General features: G+C 45.0%; 1 protein-coding gene across 2 annotated transcripts in view; it reads left to right on the top strand.

Moving 5' to 3' along the window:
- LOC125013605 (cadherin-4-like) overlaps nucleotides 1-23,633 on the top strand; it is a 212,891-nt gene that overhangs the window by 95,550 nt on the left and 93,708 nt on the right. The window contains exon 3 of one of the 2 annotated variants that reach the window (XM_047594411.1): nucleotides 153-176. The exons of the other annotated variant lie outside the window; for it this stretch is intronic. Coding sequence (XP_047450367.1) covers nucleotides 153-176 — 24 coding nt within the window. The remainder of the gene's footprint in view (nucleotides 1-152; nucleotides 177-23,633) is intronic. 2 annotated transcript variants of the gene reach the window in all.

The following is a 23,633-nucleotide window of genomic DNA, read 5'->3' as shown; positions in this document are numbered from 1 at the left end:
GTGTGTATCTGCTCTGCACAGCTACCGTATGTCTTCCATTTGCGCGCTTGCATATTCAGACGCAACTAAGCGCGTGCGAGCTTCTTAAAATGAATACTACGTGTCTAATTTACAACGCGCTCCTCTGTGTGTCTCCTCTCTTTTCTCTCCAGGTACCACGGTGTCAGCACAAAAAGGTAAGACGCCGTTCTGTCAGTCACCTGTGGATTCACATTTTTGAGACGGGTGACGGCGCGCACGCGCCCGTGTGTGTGTGTGTCCAATTTTTGCTAATGAGATGAAAATCATTTCATGCTTTTGTTGATGTTGATTTGAAATTGAGTCGTTCAGTGTTTTTGCTACAAAACAATCTGTTTGATTACAAAGTCAATCACTCACACCCACTGACACCTAGACTAAATTATCCCGCTATCCTGCGATGATCGACAGCCCGCAGTCTGTGTTTATGCGCCGCTTTCTCCAAGTGTTACGCTCGGTCTAATCACAGTTCTGTTTAGAGTCCTCCGCACTTCCATGTGAATGTTAATGTGCGTTTAGGGGGAGGCGGCTGCTTTGCCTAGTGGATCTTCGGGGGACGCGCGGGACGTGCAGCGGTGGGGTAGATGTTGGCACGTACGTACCTGTAGGCTGTTTTGATTTTGTAAGATGATGGAGCCAGACAGTCGAACTGTCTAAACAGCTCCAGGGGTCTTGCTCTGAGTGGCAGCCTGCAGGTGTATGTACCAGTCGGCCCCGGCCCCTCTAAGTCTTCCTCCAGAAGATATAGTAATGTGCGGAGGGTGTGTCACGCTCTGTGATTGCAAAGCAGAAGCAGACAATCAGTCGGGAGAGCTCCCCGCTGATTTTGTTGAAACTTTCTTTTAATCCCTGCTGCGCTTATAGGAACTTAGGCGTTGTTTTGTACGAGCTTTTGCCGGAGTAGAACAGAAAGCAGGAGAAAATACTTCCATTGTCACCTGGATCTGATATAATCTTCATGTATATGCGGGAAAAAAATCAAAATAGCAGGAGGGAGTGTTTGGGAACATGGTGATATTTTTGGAGAGTTTCGTGTACAAGGATTTGACAGAGGACATCTGTGTGACTGTTTACACGGAGGGTAGCCCTCGCCCGCACACACCTACACACACTGTTTTGAGCCCATGTACGTGACGACTATGAGGTGCACAATGCTGTCAGATGGGCCAATAAAGGTAAGTGATGCGAGCTGCCGGAGCCTCTCTGATGAATGTTGAGGGGGAGCAGAGGCTGGCGTGGCATACATCACCCCTCCGCAGCTCAGCTCGCACGCGTTTCTGAATGGGAGTGAGATAAATATGGCCGCGAAGCCCCGACGGTGAATGAATGAAAGCCCCGTGCGTGTGTGCTCGTGTCCATGTCAGTGCCTTGTGTACTCTTGTGTATTTCTGCGTCTATCATTTTTATTTTTTTTTGTCCCCCCATCCAGTGTGTCCGATTCAAATCTGTTTAGTCAGAGGCGTCAACAAAAACATTTGCCGTCTCTCTGTCCCACACATTGAGCGCGCCACGGAGGAAAAATAGCCCGCCGCATTCGTTACCGGGCTGTGAGTTATAGACGACTCCGCTGCCGTGACAGTGTCATCGGTACTGAAGAGCCAGGGGGCCTTGAGGCAAAGATAATGTACATAAACCATGTGTTTGCACGTGTGCGTCTCTTAAAAAACTGGCTTGTACGCGTGCTTGTCTGCGCCGCAGCGTGAACGATGGAGAAACCAGGACATCTGCGCTCACTTACAGTGTCAACAACCCCCTACTCTCAATCTATCAGTGTTCAACGTTGGATGTTATGATAGAACAATGCTACAGTACATGTGTTGGACCGAAGGCACACACAGCACACACTATTAAGTTCCATGTAGGATTCAAGCTGGGTTTGAATAACCTTTACTGTTGTTCCTCGCCAGCGCCGCAATTACTATAGGACCTCGTTATAATTTGACCTTATTCTTCAGATTTCCACTTCTGCGGAACATTGCTACAATCTGCCCCCCTGCCATGACATCCTTTATCCACCACTTCTCCACCTCCTCGCACTCCTCCTCCCACTCCGCTGCCAAATGAAGTATATTTATGGCACCTGTGCTGGAAAAACAGTCTCCAGGAGACGTCCCTCTAATTTCATTTTCAAAATGCCAGCAATAAATTTATCAAATGGGCTGAATCGAATCGGAGTCACACGCATTGCCATCCGTCACGGGCTGTCCCTCAGGGGCCTGTGGGCGTATTTAAGCCAGCCAAAAACCTCTGCTGGCAGGAGAGAAAGACAGAGTGTTGAGAGGGGAGGGTGTCCTGCAGGAGGAGGCAGATGAATGTAGTGGAGAAATGTGCTGAGAACAAGGGTGTGTGAGCATATCTTTATGTGCTTAGATGGATATGCGCATGCATAAATTAGCCTGTGCGCGAGCGCCGATGCGCACGTGGGCACTGAGGTCAATGCTAATTCTTCAGCACATAGGAGCCCGATGCCGGAATCTCAGTTAAGCACTTTGGCTGTCAATACGCCGGCTTAATAATTGATTAATTGCAGCACAATTCAATTGATTGTTTTGCTCGTTTTGCATTAGCGGATCCCTTTCAGTTCAAACAACACTTTGAGCTTCATCCCTCCGTTGCCTCTGGGAACTCCAGGTTCACACGCTCTGTGACCTCACCTTTCCTACTGCCTCATCTTCAGTACCTGACTTTGGCACCTTTGCCCCTCCATTTAAATGCCCCCGTCCCCGCTTTCCATTTTTTTTTCAGCCCTTTTCCCTCCACCTCTCTTTCATTGTCTTCTCAGCATTTATCACGGCGCAGGTTAAGCCAGGCGTGAGTGACGGCAAAGCAGCTTAGTACTAACAGTTCTAATGAAGTCAGGCCCCATATTCCTGTAACAGGGATCAGTGGAGCTATTCTGTGAAGCCTGTCAGCATTTAATGATTAGATGAAACATTCAGACATCCGGGACGAGAAGATATGCACACTGATACACGGTAATACCCTGGAGTGGTCTCTCTCGCGCAGATCCACAAACATTTATTCATGTGCACGCCCTCGCCGCTCTGACGCATGCGTGCGCACACTCACGTGTGCATGAGCGCATGCCCTGCCACTCTCCCCACTTTGTAGAGGCCTTGATTTATGACTCGAACGTGGCATCAAGGGTATGCACTGCAAAGTGATTGGGAGAAAAACAAATGACAGAGGGTTTCGGAGAACGAGCAATCTGGCTATTGATTCCCGCTATGTGCAGGAAGGTGGAGGAAAAAAAAAAAGTAAGCTGCATGCTAGAGATTTACCCCTCGCCTTGATGAGCAGATTGTAAACAACTCCGCATGCTCTGTTCAAGATGCATGCTGTGATCCGTGATTTTTTACGGCTCCACACTTCAGCTAAAAAAGCTTGATAGAAGATCAATCGAAAGGCCAGCATCTCAGAACCTGTTTGAACGTTTCAACATTCATCTCCGATTCATTCTCCATCCTATTAGATTAAGTTATCTCACTTAGCGCCCAGGCGTGCTAGTTCAGTGTGAGTTCGTGCTGTTCTATGTCTTGTTAATGTCAGTGTGTTTGTGAGTGGGATGCCGTTTATTTTGTGTGTGTCTTTAAATGCAGAGAAAGTGAGTGACGGGGGGGAATGGTTGGGTCACCAGACTGCCTGTTCGGCAGAATGAAAGGCTGCACGTTGGGGATTGGCCGCTCTTTGCCCCATTAGCCACACATGCTAATTTACCTGTCAGCTTACTGCTACACAATGAAACTACGCTCGTGTCAACTTCTGTCTCCCCTTTTTCTCCAGGCTCCCCCTTTAAATCTGTAAATCTCCAGATCTCTCCCTCGTTACATTTTGTTCAACATTTTCCTTACGCTGCTAAATTGGAAACATGTTCTGTCCTCACACCAGTAATTTCCCTCCCTTTTGTGAAAGTACCTGGTTAGCTCCAGTTGAAGAATCTTAAGACTCCAGATTTGACCTAAATGTATGTGCATTTCTGCCAATGTGCAGCTGCTGCACCAAGTCTCTCTTGTATCTCTTAGTTTGCAAAGCCTCCTTAAAAGTACTTGGGGGCTAAACTGCTTGAAAATATAGTTATATAAGGAAGCACATTCAGCCAAAGAAATGGGGTTAGCTCAGCATATAAAAATGCCCGCTGAGTGTAATTCCAAAATTGGTAACTAATAATCATCATACAGTAATCCTCTTGTGATCTTCTCAGCTATTAACTTCCTTATACTGTAAATCCATGTCCAAAAAGCTTTTCTGGCTCTGTGGTCGCATTAAAGTAGGAGTATGTGGTGTTCCTGTGAGGTAATGTAATATACATGAAGTTAAGTACTAGCTAGGGTGTAAATAATGATGTGTGAGAGACCTCATCTAGGCCTGTGAATAAAAACCTTAAACCATTTCCTTGATTGCGCACTAACCACCTTTTAACATAGAGGTGCTAAGTTGGTGAGATAGAGGAAGTCTTTGCAAAACCTCCTTCTTTGCAAATTTTTATCCACTCAAGCTGGTTTTATCCTGATATTTTTTTCCATCTTGCTGCTACTGACTCTGAACAAAACATGATGATGATGATGCATATCTACACTCCCTATAATGCACTACATTTCACTGCTAAGCAGTGAAAGCTGTGATAGTTGTGGAGGCGTCTTGCAAGTGATATTATGAGGCTGTTACGTACATGAACAATATCAGAGTGTGTTAGCTGCGACTCTTCAATTACACACACCCATAGACTGTATATAAATATGTAGATAATGCGTCCCCACTTCCTTGCATTGGCTAAACCGATGCTATTTTCTCAAGGATACATTCAGTGCCATCTTGCATGTTTAGAGCCAGAGTCTGTGGAGTACAGTCCTCCACCAGTTACAAGGAAATGTTGGTTTATACACTGCACTTATTTATTTATTTCCCCCCCAGCTCTCATAGTCCCACAGGACCGCTTCACAGAACTGTTGGCATGACAACTCGTAGTCATGATCTCACATCCTACTTCTATATCTATATTATCAAATAACTCAGTGAAGTTATTGGAAAATTTGACACTTGACTGTGCATCAGCATTTCACAGTATTAACTATGTAAAATGACGAAACATCCTTGGAAAGAAAAAAAAGTGTGTATTTTTCCGTTTTAGTTTGGCACAAGTCTCATCAACTAACATAGAGGGGGTGGAGCTTATGTCCTACGCTGCAGCCCGTCACCAGGGGGAGCTCTACTTGCTTTGGTTTCACTTTTGAAGAGCAGTTCCGCCCTCCATCTTTATACTGTCTATGCATCCCCTCCCCCCATAATTAGAGAAACTAACAAGTACAGCACAGTACTATATTAAGACGTACTGCATGCTATTGCATTAATAATATAACAAGTAATTCAAAGCGCCTTATGTTTTGCTGTGTTATTACCCTGCATTAGAGGAGTAAACCAGGTACATATGTTTGCCATAATTAATTCATCAAACGGTGGTATTTAGGAAATGGGAGGAACCTGTTGTTTTTATTTGATCAAAGCTAATTGTCGTCATAAATTTAAGTATAGCTGAATGCAAACCAGGATCAAGCTTGTTCATTATCTGTGATTTGCCTGTTAGTTGTGTTGTTTTTTTGTTTTTTTTTACACAAAGTGGTAAATTAGTATATTATTTTTGTTACAGCTTGGTGGGTGTTTATTTATATGTTTTCTGTTGAAGATGAACTCTTAAGCAGTGCAGTGAAATTCTGTTTCTTATTATTTTCAGAGATGGCTGTTTATAGCAGGCTTTGTTGATCATATACCTGTCATATGGTTTCACAGCTGTTGCTTTGTTTTACTTTTATTTCTAAGTTTCACTAACCATCTACACTTTGTTGGAATGTAACAATACATTTAGTTTAGGCTTTGGAAAGAAATACGGCTATACTCACTTTCTCTTCAGGAGGCTTCCGGACTTCACTCATTCTGTAGGTAGCTCATCAGTCCGCTTACTAAAGGCCAGAATAAAAGAACATGTAGTTATTAGATTCTTCTTGGTCCCCAGAGAATGAACTATACTTGTCTGTGATGGTTCCCAGTCATCCAGGTCATGGTATATCCAAAAAACTGACACAAGTCGTACCAGTCTTTGGTCGTTATAAGAAACAAAGCAAGCAAGTTTCAGGTGGCCTACAAACACAGATGTTCTATTTAAACTCCCATCCAGTCCCTTCCTACATAAAGAAGCGATTCAGATGAGTGGCGGAACATCTTCTCAGTTTTTTTTTTTTTTTTTTTTTGGATGTATTTAGTGACTTGTGATTTCCTGACTTCCCTCGCTCAGTCATAAGTAAATGAGGGCAAATCTGATCGCCACAAACAATTGGACATTCCTGATTTTCACATTAATATGTCTCTCGATCAGTCCCTGATTTTTCACTCAGCGCCATCACCCTCAGCTGTATTTTCTGTCGACTACACAAAAATGGTGTAAGATGGTATCTGTAAGTGCCATCCTCGTTCACAAACCGCCGCAGCTAACAAAGCCAATAAAGTTGCTGTAGACTCTTTGTCTTTTTGTCCGTCTGCTACCTTTTTGTTCGAGCAGTCTCCTTGAATGACACAAGAATTTTGTCTGCGCAAGATGAAATACTATTGCACTCTAGTCTTGCTATTATTCCCCTTGAACCAAGCTAAGAGAATTTCACTCAAGCTTCAAACTACAATGGAAACACTACAGCTTGAACATTATATTCATTGAGTGTAATTTTGCAATAACTTGTATATATATATACACATATATGAACATCATAATATAATAGTAATGTTTTTTTTTCTTACAAAGCCCTGCATGTAGTCAGAGAAGTGAATGGCCTATTTTCTGCCGTGGATCCTGCAGATGATGCCGTGGATCCTGATGAGATAAAAACATGATCACTTTGACCTTTTACTTTTGTGTGTGTGTGTGTGTGTGTGTGTTATGATTCTAGACGAGTTGTGGGTTCTGAAGAGAGAGGGGTCCTTATTGCCGAGGTCTGGCCTACATCGGGTCGCCCAGGCGAACTAATAAGGTCCAGCATGTATGGATTTTAAATGTCAACATGAGACACTGCAGGTTCAGTGCAGACGCCCCTAAATCTAAGTGACTGAACCAGGAGGGGGAAAAAAAGAGACCTAAGTGATGAATAGTGTCACCTGTGCATGAGGCAGAGAGTAGCTCCTTCTTCAACAATGTGAAAGGCTCCTCGTTATCATCTCACAAGAGGCTGATAATGGGTTTTGTTTGCCAGGCTAAACCCCACAACATGTCCAAGTGAGTGTTAGCCAGAGAGAAAGATAAAGATGAAACCGCACAAAGGGAGCCTCGGCAGACCCACATCTTAGACTCATTAAGACTGTCTGGCCAATGAAACATTTCCGCGGCAGCTACAGAGAGGCATGATAAAAGCAGAGACAAAGTCTTAAGAAAAAGAATGGAAGACGGAAGTAAATTTATCACCCGTCTTTCCTATAGAATTCAGTTCTAAGCCCCAACTGCCAATTAGATACGAGGGCAGGCTGTTTCCTTGACGGATGAACTTAATTTGATATACTGTGTTCTGCTCAGTAGGGTGCAACACTGATTGAACTGGTGTATGGGATTCTGAGGCTCTCCACGCGGACTGAAGTGTAATTGACTACATAGAGATGGACTGACACTTATCATAACAGCTCTCTCTTTGCTAGAGCAGTTTGATTTACAAGGTGGGTCAGGTTTCTATCTGACGGAGTGTGTCAGGTATCTGAAGATTAGAGCGTCGAGGCTCGTGTTGCCGCGTTGCATTACCCGGGAACAGAGCTCCACTAATCCCATTGAGTAAATAACTCTGTCATGATTCGACACCGTGTTTTTTTTTTGTTACGGGACTGCCATCTCTGAGTCACCTAGATGATTCATGCGTCTTTGTCTGTTCACTGACAAGATGCCACAGTTAGGTCTGAAGCCCTACAGGGCCGGCGTTGCCAGGGAAGCGGGTGGCATATTGCACCCAGCAGGACCGCTCCTATGTAGGCCCGCTCGGTAGAGGGATTTGGCCGGCGTGGATTAGCTCAGCGGGGCGAAACCGAAGGGAAGCAGACGGGGCAGATGGGGGAGGGACAGATTGGGAGTGAAAGAAGGATGTCTATCTCTGCTCAGGGCAACGGGCACCTGAGAAAGAGCTGCTGAGAATTCTGGCGAATCTTGTTCGTGAGCTGGTGAGCGACGTGCACCAGTGAAACGTGACGCGGCCGCCCACGCCCCTGTCATTCGCTATAAACTGAGAGCCAAACTAATCAGCAGTACATTCAGATTTCTTTATTTCTTTTGAAATAGTTTTGCCCTGGCTCCCACTTTTGGATTTCTTCCTCGAAACGTTCAAGAACAATTAGAAAATTCTGAGTGAGGGCTTGTAAATATTCATTTAAATGTCCATAATGAGATAAACACATCTCCCGACTTCGCAGTTAGACTAATTAAGCAGGCTATTCCCCCTGCACAGCTCTGTGCTCTCAAATCCCGTCAACTGCTCAAAGGCGTGTCACCACAGCAATGGCAGATGGGTGTTCTCCAGCCAGAAATAAACTAGGAGGCTGAAATGGTTAAAACACACACACACGCACACACACAAACAGGGACGAGAGCAGAGCCAGACAAACTGCTGAGGAAATGTGTCTTTATTCTTTGTGCAAACTGGCCCATTCTGTCCGAGGCATGGCTCTACTCCAAGAGTTTATTCCCAAACTTCAGATGCAAAGCCTATTCGTTTTCTGACACCGAAAAGGGCCAGGAAAATGAATCGGGGTCTGGACAAATTGGCGTCGCTCACACAAGCGCAGTGGGAGGAAATTCTCAAATGTGGAAGTCGTGTCCTTCTTCAGCTCCTCTCCAGCATCTTTTAAGACTTTCTCCCAAAAAAAATAAAATATTCAAATTTTTGCCATTCGCACATTGACAGATTTTTTTTTTTTTTTTTTTTTTTTTTTACAGTATTAGTCATTAGACTGACACTTTTTCAGCACATCATTACGTTAGTGCCGTCTTCCCTTTGAAGTCACGTAATAAGATTTGGTCCTGTTACGGAGGACAATGGTAAAGAGAGAGAGCTGAGCGAAGGAGGGGATGATGAAGTGTCACATTGTGAGGTGGATTTGCTGCATCAGATAATCAGGCCCCACATTTGTTTCTCCCCGGATCCTAGAATTCATCTCGTAGAGATGAGCACAAACCACTGCAGAGCGTCGTCCATTCAGTCGCATTAGAAGTCGCAAGGGGGAGAAAATGATTAGGGAGATCACCGGGCCTCTTTGCTATGCTTTCCTCTTTTTTATGATGGGATCAGGGATTACCCTTTGGAATATTATTTTAAAAAAAATGCATTAGCTCGGTCCAAAGATTAATTAAAAAATGTGTTTTTAATTTACGCTCTTGGCATTATCAGTGTTTGCTGTTGTGGCTCCAAGGGGGAAAGCTCACTGGTCACCTGCCCATTGTTCTCAGAGGGTCCATCTGCTTCTTCTTCTTTTTTGGCAGTGTAAAGTAACTACTTTACACTCAGCAGAAATTAGGCTAACAAATTACCGTATATAGCTACATAAGTTCCCCGTCAGCCTGTTTACCCTGGAGAGAGAGGTGGCACCTAGGAAGCGCGGTGGGCCCAAATGGATTATTCTAGGCTAATTCCAAGCACAACTCGGCTCGCATCCATCAATAATTCATGTGAAAGTCTTTGAAAGGTAAACACTGCCTAGCCCATTAAGAATCCAGATTGGCACGGTGCCGTGAAGGCACACGTACTGTACACAGCTTAACTCCACGTACAGAAGGTGTGTAGCCTCAGCAGGAGAAGGATGTGCTCTATATGGAAATCCAATGCTCATTAGAGGAGGTGGAATCTCCTGCAGACCCATAACCAGCATTACCTTACTGCAGCATGAGTGCTGAATTGATGCTAAAGATGGCAGTAGAGGGAGGCAATTAGAGTGACAGCTGGTGCTGGGATGTGTTAAGTTTGTGGATTGATCTTCTCTGGCAGCTTTGTTTCTGTTCACTTCAGACATACGGGAAACTTGAGCTCTCATTCAGTCGGTAAAAGCGTGCAGCTAAAATGCTAAAGAGGGTCACGCTCCCGCTGTAAACTTCACTTCACTCTACTCTAGTCTGTATCATTTTGCACATTGACTTTCCTCCCAATTTACTCGGAGGCAGCTTTGCTTTGTCTTTCATGTGCTTTTCCAGGGTCTGCGTGTGATTCAGAGGCCACTGGGAGTTGCTGGGTGTGCGCTGTGTTTACATACTGGAGCTTTTAGCAGTTCCCTGTCCTCAGCACTACAATTCCCGCCTGAGCAATGAAAGACGGGGAGTGGTTTCTGTCTTTCTCTATGCGTGATGCTCATTAGATAAAGAGGAGGTCCGCGTACTTTACTTCCGCTATTAGTTCACAGCCTGCTTGCTTGTCAATCTGTATGTTTCTCAATTTCCCGCTATCCTTCTCTCATCTCGCAATGCTCTAGAGATGGTCTTCTCAGTGCAAACAGCATCTGTCCGGCAGAATAATAACATCTATAATCCCTCCCCCGAGAGTCACGGGGGAAAACGTAGTGTTTACTGCTCATTTTTCTAACAAACTATGCAACAGAACCTTCTAGATATCGGCTTTGTAGACATCGCACATGGGATCGTTTTCTAAAATGCATCAGTTTGGAAATAACAAACTGCAATAACAAGAATTTGACTTTACTTTTATATAAGACTCTCCTCTGCACTTCTTTAGAAGATCATCAGTCCATGAGATGGATTTTCGTGTGGGGCTGAACCTGATAATTGGAGAGGTATATGCTGTAGTGTTTTCCCGGTTTTAAAATGTGTTGCCATGACTCCTTCCCTGTAACGCCTGCTTGGCTCTGGCAAATAGTCCCAGAGCACTGCTCTCTAACAGGTAGAAATTAGGCAGTTCCTGGAGAGAGGAAATCATCTTTTCAGCATCACATGCGTGGGAAAGGTGCACTCAAATAAAATCAGATTTTATGGCAGGATTTCAACCATATGGATATACGTCTCAGTGCGGAGAGCAGCGAGAGAAAAGCGGCTTGGAGGGCTTCCCAGTGGGATTAAATGTGTACATGTGAGTAAACGCGAGCGCGTGCGTGCGTGAAGGTGAGCGGTGCGTGCTTCGTTATGGTGCGTATGTCCGTGCGTGTTCCGGTGTGTGAGCGCTGCCGCTCCTCTTGCAGCTCACTCCATTAGCAAGTAGGGATTCCTGTGCTCCGCTCCTAGCAAGAGGAGACCAATTAAAGCCATCAGGCGGCGTCGGGGGAGCCGAGCTGCTCTCAGAGCCCGTGGAGCTGAAGAACAGAGGGTTTAGACTGCCTCAGTCCTCCACCTTTAGCTCTGCGCTGCTTGCAGACAAGAGATTCTGGGACAGTCACAGGTATACACACAATTAAATGATACATGGATGTTATTATTTATTTATTTATTTATTTATTTATAGCTATTTTTTGCATCACTCTCTAAAAAGACTTCTTTCGGTTTTCATCTCTTGTAAAAGCCTGTTGTATTAGTACAAGTTTATACATTGTGATAATTATAATCACTTAATCCAGAATCACAAGGGGACATGTTTCAGCTTACATCGGCCACTGAAGGCCAGGTCAGCCTATTGCAAGGTTTATTTATTTATTTATTAATTTATTCTCCCAAGGGTAGTTTAGAGTTTCAAGTCAAGCTTTTGGGTGGCACAGGGAGGTTGTTGTCATTTACCACAGGCTTTTTTGGATAATGTATGCTTTAAACTCTTATTCTGCCCTCACTAGAAGTGGGGTCAAGATTGCTTCGGGTCCTTCAATAAACATCCAAGAGACGTCTTGGCAGTTGATATGTTTACTGAAAGAAGCGCTGTGAAACTACAATACATAATAAGGAAAAGCAAAGACAGTTACAAAATACACAAATACTGAGATATGAAAGAATGAGGCACAACACAAATACACACCACCGCATATTGGATTCGCTCACCGGTGGTATCGGCGATTAGCGAAAATTATATATTAATATCGTGGCCCTTTTTTTTTTACTTCTGTAACACATAAGGTTCATATCCGCCACAACTTTAAAACCACTGACAGGAGAAGTGAATAATATCGACTCGACCCATAGGACCCACTAAGACTCCCACTAACGACATCCTGTTCACGCCACAGAAAACCCATGTCCATTCTCTGATGAGTCACAGCTGTTTTGGAGACCTATGTAATTAAGCGGGAGAAACAACAGCAGCGTACACTATGACCCCCTCTCTACAGTCTAGTACTACTAACTCTACTAACTCAATGCAGGATTTATTGGGTCTTGTTTATAAGAGAGTGTTCATGCACTTTGGTAACTCCAAATCCTACTTTTTTGCGCGGCCCTGCTTCATTATACCGATAAAAGCTGAATGATTCCAAAAGGGAGGCTGTCGATGCGGTTAGGGTGCTTGCTTCAGTACTTTCAGCGAAACACTCCCATCTCTCTAATAGAGATGCAGAGAGGACTAGCAGCGAATCAGCCTAGTTTGAGGCCTTCCCAGTGGGTGTTATTATTGTGTGGTTTTCCTGCAGCCTTCCACACTAATGCTCCTCTCGTCTGCGATGCTTGACCATGCTTCGGGGCTTCGTTATGGCGTTCAGGCCAGGGATGTCATACCCGGTTTCAAAACAAGGCACTGGATATGAACTTCCTCTTCTCGTTCCTCGCCCCTCCTTCCACTGTGCCTCCTGTGCACCCCACCCCCCCACCCCCCAGCCCACCCCCCAGCCCCAGGGATCACTGTTGTGGAAACAGGGTCCGCTCCGTAGTGTCTACTGAGTAGGTAATAACTTGCTGTTCATGCTCAGATAAAGAGCTCCATTCGTTTAAGTGGCTGCTCTCTTTCCACACACGAGTGACACCTATCCCCCGGGAGAGCGGCGGTGAACTACAGGGTTGAAAACACAGACGCAGCCCTCGCCAGCCCTGATTGCCTCCCCTGGAGCTCTTTGGTGGAGGAACCTAACCCCTTCAACACACCAAGTCCCCCGGCCTCATTTTCCATCTGATTTTCATTTCTTTCAGTGGGAATCCCTTTTTTTTTCTTTTTTTTTTAACTCCATCCTTCATTCCCCTGCGCACCTCTTAATGCGCTAACTCATCGCCTCTATTATCCCATTCACCTGCTACCGCGCTTCCCCGTCTGCCGCTCTAATCACACCTCCTCTCCGTTCACCCATGACTCTTCGGTGCATTCCTCCTCGCGCTCTCTGACGTCCTCCTTCCCGTGCTCCTCATCTCTGTCATGAGGCTTGATTGTTCCACTGTCCTCTACCCATCCACTCTTTCCTGGCTCTGTCTCCCCGGCTGTGAGGTCCCCGAGCACTGGGAGTCACTGATGTGTGTGCCGGTCAGCGGTACTCATGGGTAATGTGTAGATCATTCATCCTGTGGACAGGTGCGTAATAGAGGCAGGACGAAGGGGAGAAAGGGGACAGTTCGAGATCTCTGGGGGTATGAGAATCAATTTCATCTGGAGTCACCAGAGCAAGGAAGCAGAACCCCCCCCTCTCCCCCGACCCCCTCTCTCTTTCTTTGCATCCCCTTTCTCTCTGTCCCTTACTCTCTCTGTCTTCATCCCCCCCCCCCCCCCCCCCCCCCCCCCCCTCTCTCTCTGACTGTGCGCACTGATCTGCTCACAATGCACTGTAGCGTTACACTAGCCAAGCGGCGGGATAAATCCCTACACATATTAGAACACAGAAGCCATTATTTAAGTCAACCCCTCTTCCTTGGCTCCTGCAAGAAAATTATAGTCCTGAACTGCAGAACAAAGGAAACACACTCTCTTTTCTCCCCTCCACCATATTTCCCTGGGCACATTCGCACATCAGAGAGCACTAAAGAGAGAAATAGAGATGGGCAGGAAGAAAAAAAAAAAAAGAAAAAACATCTCACAGAGATTGGCCTTGTGGTGCTGCTGTACTGCCGCGGTGAAAGGCCTGCTACGCTTGTGCTGGTAGGCCAGCGGACACAAACACTGACGCTGACTTGCACGCAGGCTTTCTCAGTCACCTGTGAAATGGAGCTTCGCTTAAAACAGCGCGACATGCCTTCGCTCGGTACCTTTCGCAAACACGTGCATGCTAATGCCTCTAATGGCGTGACCATCAAGCGCGGGTTCCACTTCATAAATCGAAATGAATGACTATTGGCTGGCTAACACACACCATTTGACCTGGCACGCTGGGGAAAACGATGATGAGGGAGACGGGAAAAATTGCCCATCAATCACAACCACGGATGGTCAGGCGCTCTCATCTAGTAGTAGTAATGTTCAGTGAATTGATTATGGAATGATGAGGTGGTGTAAAATGCTGCGTCTCACGCATTTATAGCAGACAAAACACTTTTTTTTCAAATTCATGACGGCCATAAATGGTTTAAACAGATGTTAATGTTCCTACACAATGCCTGCCGCGGAGTGTCAGTTGTGTGTGTGTGTGTGTGTTATCTCTTAGTTGTAAAGTAGGCAGTGATGAGGCGAGATCAAGATTGCGTGTGCCAGAATTAAAACAGAGGGAGAAGGATACAGAGAGTGAAAGACGCAGAGAGCCGAGGGAGGTTCTGCAAAGTGGGTTTTCCACTCTACCAGCACAGAAATGATGCATAACTCCACAGTATGCCCTTTAATTGGCACTATTAATATCAGTTAAAGTTTTAATACCTATTTATTAAAACTTTTTTTTTTCAGAGGCCTAATGTGAATAGAATTATGAATCTCAAGGGCTGCGCACTATAAAAAGACTCGGTCATAAATTATGAATGCTCTACCACTTCATCTGCAAGATCTCACTCCTACAAGATTTGTTAAAAAAGAAATAGCCCAAGGGTCTAATATTAGGATCAGTTTTCATCATTAAATGTGGTGCACGAGAGTTGCCCCATTGCTTTAATTCTGTTAAAAATGTAAACATCACCTCCACGTCGCCCCGAAAAGCTCTGGCACCGGTTCGGGGCTGCTCATCGTTAGCTCGTGGAACCGCAGCTGACAGATGATCTGTAGTCCGAACTGGTCGCGTATGAAATGTAAACAGAGCGCGGAGGCAGACGGGGAGGAATTCTAACTCGCACAGCAGCCCAATTTGTCTGTTTGTATCATTAAAGTCCTTTCCTCTGTCAGATAATCTGTGAAAAGCCCTCACACTTATCTTTTGGGGGGGGAAAATGCAAAAATGAACTGAGAAACATTTTAGGAATCCAGTTATCCCCTGTCTTTAGAATTAATTATGCTTCGGAGATTAGGAACTTTCTCTGACGCTGCGTCATCCATGGTTCACAGTTTGTTCTCTACCAAAAAGTTTTTAAGTAGGAAGAAAGGATCTGAGTAGCCTGGCAATGAAGGCTGGAAGGAACGAAACAGGATACCCCAAAACAAAGCTCAGTGATTCCATGTGGTAGCATGTGAATTAACATGTGTCAGACGGACTATTGTGTTGTATATATGTTCAATCCATTTTTTTAAGCAGCGTCTGCGATGTTACTTTCCACATGATCTTTGAATTAGCCTTAAGATATCATCTCAAGGAATGTAGATTTGTCGGTCATTTCTACTTAACGTATGGACCTAAACACAACTACTGCTGTGGGAAACGCTCCGAATGTGCGTCACGTAACACTAAATATTAATGTGACTTCCTGAACCAGGTTCCCAAAGTAACCCCTCCCACTTCTTAGCCCTGTTTGAAATTAAAATGGCACTTGCATCTTCCTCCTCCACGCTCCACTTCTTTTCTTCTCTTCTTTATCACACCCTGAACCAAGCCCGAGTATTCTTTTTCATCACTTCCCCCACAGTGGTCCCCTGCACCTCCATCTCCACCTCATGGTTTCAGCTGGAGAGTGTGAAATGAAGCTTGTATAATTAAATATTAACAGCCTGCCGATGAGGGGATTGAGAGCGAGGGTGGGAAGAGGAGCACGCCACTGAATCCTCTGCCCTACTTCTTACAGTTAATGTCCACTGGGAATTATTCATGTATCGGCTAACCTGCACTGGCACCTAAGAAGGCACCGGGGTAGCAGTGAGCGGTGCCAAAGTGGCACTGAGTGAGCCAAGGTCAATCAGCATTAATAGAAATCTTATTGGGGTGGTAAAATTCCAGGGTGGAGTGAAGCTTTTATTATTAATTAGCCTGTCAAGATGCTGCTGTTCTTATCTGTTTGGACGGGACGTGGATGCCGTGCAGTTTTAGCACTAGCACGAATGGAAACTGAACGTTGGAGTTATTATGTGACTCTAAAGTGAGTCAACACATGTTTGTGAGCAGCACAAAACACGCTCGCATAAATAATTCCCCATGAAATATTCAGTCGCAACTTTCATGCGGAACACAGCGTTTGAGTGAAGCCAGACTTTTTTCTTTTTTTTTACGAGGGAGTGCTGATTTTAATCCACTACATATTATCATATTTGTCTTCAGCTGACTCGTAGCTTAGCATGTTACTAATAGCGGAGGAAAATGTGTAAACCCTCCTAGGGGACGATGCTCGTTCCAGTTCTGCTGTTTGTTGAGGCATTAACATTCACGCGTCCTCATAATCTCAACAATTAGACTTGATTAAACCGGGGTTTATGCAGTATCTGAGCAGCGTGAGCCGACTGGCATAATGCGCCGCGCTCTCTTATTTTCACCATTAGGTTCGACAAAGAGGATATATTAGTGTAATATGAGGTATTAAAACAAAAGGCAAACTTGAGGTACAGTTTGTCCTCGGTTGTTCTTGCGCTTAGAGGGTTACTGTTGCATGGTGTGCTTAAGCTCTCTCTGATACTCAGTCAGGCGAGCAGGGACCCCTCTGCTCTCCGAGCGTATGCGCCTGTGCGTTGCTCTGTGCGTTGCTCTGTGCGTGCATGCGTCAGTGTTGCCGTTAATAGTGGACACAGGCAACGTTGCCCACCACGGCTCCTTAATTTCTCTCGGCGAGATATCGATGTTCAGCGCCAGCGCTTCACGCAGCTCAAGGAGTCCGTGAAGCAATTAGGGTTCTCTGCCGCCTCTGGTGTGTCATCTCCAGTAAATAAAGCTCCCCTGCAGCTCCAGGCGAGCCATGACAGGAGAAAGTATGGAGCAGGATGCTTCTGGAATTCAAAGGCAAGAACACCCACTAACTTCTCCTCCCTTATGTTTCTCCTGCTTCGCTGAATCACAGATTCCAGTGGAGGGAGTGGGAGGTAGTTTGTGTGTGTGTGTCTGTGTGTGTGTTTGTATCAAGTGTGTGATCTTCCATCTAGAAGTGACCACCCAGTGAGGCTAATGGTCCCAGAGCTGGCTGCATCTCCAGTTGCGTGAGCAAGTTAACCAACCGACGCACAACACGTATGGCACGACAAACTTGTTTTGGCTTCACTCATGCTTTATTCCCCTTTGTTCCAATTGCTTTACTCAGTGATGTGGATGCTGGACGTTTACGCAGTAAACTCAGCACTCTGCATGAATGCAAACCTAAACCCCCCTTCAGAAACCATTCCAGCCGTAATGACAGGTTAGTTTTTGATCCATTCTTACCTGCTGCCTCTGGCTGATTGTCGTTAATCTATATATACCTGCCATCTACACACACACACACACGCACACACACAGACACACACACACACACACACACACACACACACACACACACACACACACACCTCCTCAGGATGCGCAGCAAGCAATTATTCCGCTCTTTGGTTCTCCAGAAGGACCACAAACACACATTTAAAGTTAAAATAGCTGATGAAGGTCCACAGCATGCCACCGCAGATTTTTGCCCCTTTGGAGTTTTAAAATCCAAACGTGTTGGTTGTTTATTTATTTATCTATAAATAAATAAATTATTTTTAAGCGCCTGCCTGCCTGCCTGGCTGCCTTCCTGCCCCTCACAGGAGGCATTTGTTATGTATAGTCTGAGGAGCAAAGTTGAGCCAGGGAGAGAAGGCTCAGGGAGAGGGAAATTGGCAGCGAAAGAGAAGAGTAGATGATTTCCCCCGCTACCACTCAAAGAGTAAACACAATAATAGTGCTCACCTATCGGTGTGCGGGGCTTAGCGGAGGACCCAGTCACCCAGCATAACTACGGCATGCACAGCTCTAAATACCTGCTTTAACCAACTCCACAGTGACGGGAAGGCTGAGACGAGGGTGAAAGCCTCACATCATACCACCACCGCTAATGATGCTGTCGCTAATGACTAGGCTGCCACCACCATGAATCATCATCACCGTCGGCGTGGTCATCGTTGGCCGTTTTCAGAGCCCATTAAGTGACTTACACAGGACCGAAAGAAAACAAACAAAGATTAAATCAACGGGAAAAATACGAGATGGCAGCTTAGCCAAAATAATCACCATTAAAGTAAAACACTAAATGGCCGATCAAGGACTATTAAGCAATGATAATTAGGTGAATGTTTTTATCTTTAAAATGGCGTGTAAAAGATTTGCCTGAGCTTATTGGAGATGTCAGTCCAAACACGAACTTTCATCAGGACATGTAATAATGTTGCTGTTATTCTTTTCCGTATTATTTTTAAATTTTCTGCCAGTGATTTAGACGTGCGGGCTGATGTCGATATTTTCAACAGTGTTTTGTTGAGGTTTATTAGTAATACTATTTGTTTGGCGTTGCTGCTAATGCGTTGCCGCTAATGACAACGGTATTGCAGCGGGAGGGAGAGGACTGGCCTGTTTGTTGCTGAGCTTGTAGAAGAATGGCTGAACATGCACCTGCCATCTCCAGAGATACTCATTAAAGAGGAGAGATGCCAAGTCCCTACATCTCAGTTCCCCTTTGCAGACACACAGTGGAAACTGCACGCTGCGTAGTCACACGCACAAGAGCACACACATTTTTAATCATCAAAATTGGATTTTCTTTTCCCTCCTCTTTCATTTGCCGATTCCTAAGAAACAAAATTAAACATTTCGTTTTTTGGTTTTTGCTTCCCAGCTGCAGCGAGAGTAAACGGTGGCGATGCAGGTTAAGGTGTGAAATTACAGCCTAACACTATCTCCTCCTCTCCAACTTAAAAACCAGGGCAGCAGCTAATGCCGTGGAGTAGTGCCTCACCTTATTATCATTAGCTATTTTCAGGAGCCTCTGCGAATGTGTAGATTGAACGAGAAGAGATGAAAAAGAAGCACGTATGTCTGATTACATTTGCTGCCCGGGCCTTGTCGCCGACCATGTAGATGGATATTGGCAGATCAAAGCGCGCTGAGTGGCCAGTGTGCGGAGAGTGAAATAAGATATACTCGCTCACTGCGCACATACATGCTAACGGCTCTGATGAGTTCACGCCCTCGGTCACAATTTGAATTCATTTGCATGTGGCATGTTGAATTTGTGTTTAGTCCTAATCCCACATGAAAGAAACATCATGTAAATACGTCCGTCCTTTGATCATGAAAACTCGCTCGAATCGCAACTATTTTACAAAGTTGCCTGCACATAACCTTAATTATAAGCTAACAGCGATAGAGTCTAATTCTGCACACCTTTATGCACAATATATCTGTAATGTGTGTGAGGGTACACAAATGTGTATGTGCTTCTTTTTCTTTTGCGTGACGGAGGAGCGCTCTTAAAGGCAGAACAAGGTGAATAGAAAGACTTGGCTGAACTTTGAACCGCCACGACTAATTGGTCTTGCAGTTCCTTAGGCTTCCCGCTGTTCCTCTACCAGCCCCCATTACTCCAACCCCCTTTTACTCTCAGTGAAATAAAGAGCGCTCTCGCTGAGTCTGTCGCCTCCGTCTTTTACTGTCAATCACGTCTCTCACCCCTCTCTTGAACTCCTCTCTCTCAACCCTTTTAACTTCCCTTATCTCTCTCTTCTTTTTTTTTTAGAGCCCCCTCCTGAATCATTTGTTCAATGTCTTTGATTTCCTGCTTGAAGCCAGGAAATGAAAGGTTAGGATCTGTGATTGTTAGTTGGCTGGTTCCGGTGTGGCCTGCTTTAGGCCTATCGAGACAACTCCATTAAAGGTTTCACCTGCCGCACGAAAGAGCACCTGATGACATTTACATTTACAGTTTTCAACCCAGCACTACTGTTTTCTGCGTCGCAGCCTCTCGCTTTCCTTTTCCGTCTCCAAACTGCGTATTAAATGAAGTCTGAATCTGGCAGAGTGTGTGCTGTGTCTCAGTCTTCAACTTTAAATGTAATCTCCACTTTATCCGCCGTGCTGAAAACAAAAGGAAATACCCTCGGTTGTTTTCTCGACAACCATTTTCACAAGAGATTCTCCTTCATGTTTGCAAAGAACAAATTGATTTCAGGTGCTTTGTATTTTTTTTTTTTTTTTTTTTTGGTTTGATCAAGACAGTGCTTTAAAAAAGAAAAAGAAGAACAAGACAACGAGACAAAAGGGAAGTAATGAGGTACAGATATGACAGCCAGAGGTTAAGAATATAAGGAATAAGAGGATCGTGTCAGGATACATCGTGCAAAGCTGTGCATATCCCTTTTCATCTGTTCGTGTGCGTTCTCGCATGGTGCAGGTGTGTGTGTGTGAGAGAGGTGAATTTAAGAACAATAACGGACGAGATTGAGTGAAACAGTCAATGGCCCGGGATCAAATGACTGCTCCTCAGACGACGACATGGTGCTGTTTAGTTAGCAAAGTAATTCTCTAATGCCACAGAACCACTTCAGAGGAAGAGGGCACAGTGAAATGTAATTAAGACTGCCAGTCAAACTTCAAACAGTGGACCACATTGTTGACAACAGGATGCTGATTATGTTTGTTTCCCTCTTATCAGTTGAGCAGAGTGGTTGGGGAAGTGATGTTTCATGTGCATCAGTATTCATCTAGCAGTTTTTTTCTATCTCACTAGAAAATATTACTTTACTTAACATTTTCATTATTAATGTTTTTTATGTGAAAATTGAAAATGTAGATTGACTCACGGATGGACGGGTGACCCTCGTGTGTCTTTCTTCCTTCCTGGGTGCCCCCTGGCCTGGCCTGGGCATTCGGCCGCCATGGCAACGACGACCTCGCCCTATCCCCGCGTCCGCCCCAGACTAGCTCACCCTTAAAATGTCATATCTAATATTGACTCATTTTAGCATGAAACTTTAATAAGCTGCCGGAGAGGGGAACCCAACCAGACGACTTCCATAAACGGTATATCCGGTCTCAAATTATTGCCTCTTTTTCCGAGCCCATGCACATTTCTCTTTCTCCTTCTTGCAGTCCTTTAATGTATGGCTGAATAATATTTCATACGCTGGCATGGTTTTCATCCTCTCCTGTTGTTTCACATTACAGTTTCATCTCCTGGTTTCATCTCTCCTTTTTTTTTTTCGCCCCCCATTCTCTTTTTCCGTGTGCCGCTCCACCTCTCTTTTCCTTTGTTGTCTGTCCTCCTGCTGTCATCTGATTGATGCCTTTGCCAGTGTGCTGCGTACTTCATTACTCTGATTTTACCATGTCTCAGGTGGGCTTTGCACTGGGGAGAATGTGAAGAACTAGAAATGTGTCAGTGGTGGTTGGGGGCACGGTGCCCTACTGAGCAAATAAAATCACCAAAATAACATAACACAAAATTGCCTCCTGTCAGTACGCTTGTTACAGTGGATGGAAAGCAAAGGGTTGCTTGGAGACCATTCTAGGAAGCTAGTGGAGACAAATATTCACATAGACTGGTGGGACCAAAGCACTGGCGTGCTGTGGCTCAAGCGTACATTCCATCCTCCCGGACGCTCAAAGGATTTACAGATGTCAGAGGTGATACAGAAAATTTGGGATTACCTTAGATTCCGATGCCTTTAACCCTTTGCCTCGTCTTTCGGAGTGTGTTATGTGGAGCTCTGAGCACCAGGAAAAAATCTCTCTAAAGACGTGTGTGCAGTGTAATTACAGAGTTAGTTGAGCTCTGCTACTCTCTTATCTCTTCTACTGGGACAAGAGCCACATGAATGGACCCCTCTGTTCCCCATCCTCTCTGGCAAACACCAAATCACTATCAGTAATAGATTTGCTCTCAGTCTGGCTGGCTCTTTCTCTCTCTCTCTCTCTCTCTCTCTGACACACAAACACACACACACACACACACTCCCTCTGTCCACAGCCTTTTCTACAGCTGCTTTCAGTCTGCAACACTGCGGTTTATTTATGAAACAGAAATGACTCGGGGACTTTCACACGTGAAAAAAACTTAAGTTTCGACTATGTTCCAACAAACGCAATAGTTGTCATCGCTAACAGGACCTAAGCAGTTCAAATAGTTAAATCATGCGGTGGCGGTTGGGGGCATTTCGAAGATTTTCCCGCATTTTGACTCAAGTGCTCTTGTTTGCGTAGCTTGCGAAATCCTGAGAGTTCGGCGTGCCACTTCAAGCAATCTCTGTGATCAAGCAGCACTTAACGGCATTATTTATTTGTCTCCCATGACTCTCTTTGTTCATAACTTGGCCGTGTTAGAGCAAAGCTACTCAGTGCTAAGTAGACAGAACAACCAAAGTCACGGGGGTTGTGTCTTCCTCTTAACTCTTAAGTGTGTGCCTTTTTCCTGGAAGCCCTGTTTGTGCATTCAACAGGAACAAAAATCACAAATGGACTGTAAATTTTGTGTTTACAAAACCCCCACAATGCTGTTTTGCCCGTTTCCTTCTTTCTGCTGAGGACAGCAATGGGTGTCAAAACATAGTGGAGTCTGACATCCTGATGCTGCTTGAATCTCAGGCCAGAGGCTGTCAATTCACTGAGAGGGAGCGGGAGGCTCGCTGCCTCGTTTGAAGGCTTGTCTGTTTGACATCGCTTTCCCCTCGCCATCCGACTACATTATCTGTGTTCTCATGCAAAGCCTCTATAACTCTGTCATTCCAAGCCACCATGCTTGTGTACATACTTCGCTGCGCGCGTGTGTGTCTGCGTGCGCGCCTCTGCGCCGCTAAAAGCGCTCTGCGAGACCTGTGAAGTGTTAAACACGGCGGTTTTATTCAGCAAGGAATCCTAATGAAGTACCACCGCCTGATTTCCATGTCAAAAAGAAACGGAAGGGAGGAGAGGTGGAAGTAAAGTTGGACATGCATTTCGCTGACATTTTGCTGGCATACCTGTCATGCGAAATATCTATAATGGATGTCTTCTTGCTACACTGACAGTGTGAGAGGGAATAGGTCAACTGCAATGTCTGGCATTCTCTCTGCCTTAATTAGGAGTCACCTGGTCGCACAACATTTGAGCATTTCAAATGGAACACGCTGTATTTCCACACAAACACGGTGTCACAGCCAGACCCAGTGAACAGGGTAACTTGACTCTAGTGACAGCTCCCTCCTCTCTGCTGCATATTAACTTTGACAATGTGCTAACAAATGCAGTATCTATTGCAAACAGGAGATCATGTGGAAATGGAGATAGCAGCGCGCAGGCAAAACAGTGTTTGCGAGTGTGATGTCTGTTGTTACCAAATTGAAAACACTGTATTAGTGCGACGGGTCCACGCTTCAGCCCTCAGCTGCAGCACTGTTTTCCTCTGCATATCTGTCTGTGCTTGTTTATTATATATATATATATATATATATATATATATATATATATACACAGACATACTGCATTTGTTACATTTGAACCTTTTTTTTTTTTTTTTC

Source organism: Mugil cephalus, chromosome 1 (genome assembly GCF_022458985.1).
Source record: "Mugil cephalus isolate CIBA_MC_2020 chromosome 1, CIBA_Mcephalus_1.1, whole genome shotgun sequence".
NCBI classification, from domain to species: domain Eukaryota; kingdom Metazoa; phylum Chordata; class Actinopteri; order Mugiliformes; family Mugilidae; genus Mugil; species Mugil cephalus.
Note: the sequence above shows the minus strand (reverse complement) of the source record. Positions and strands in the feature narration are given on the sequence as shown.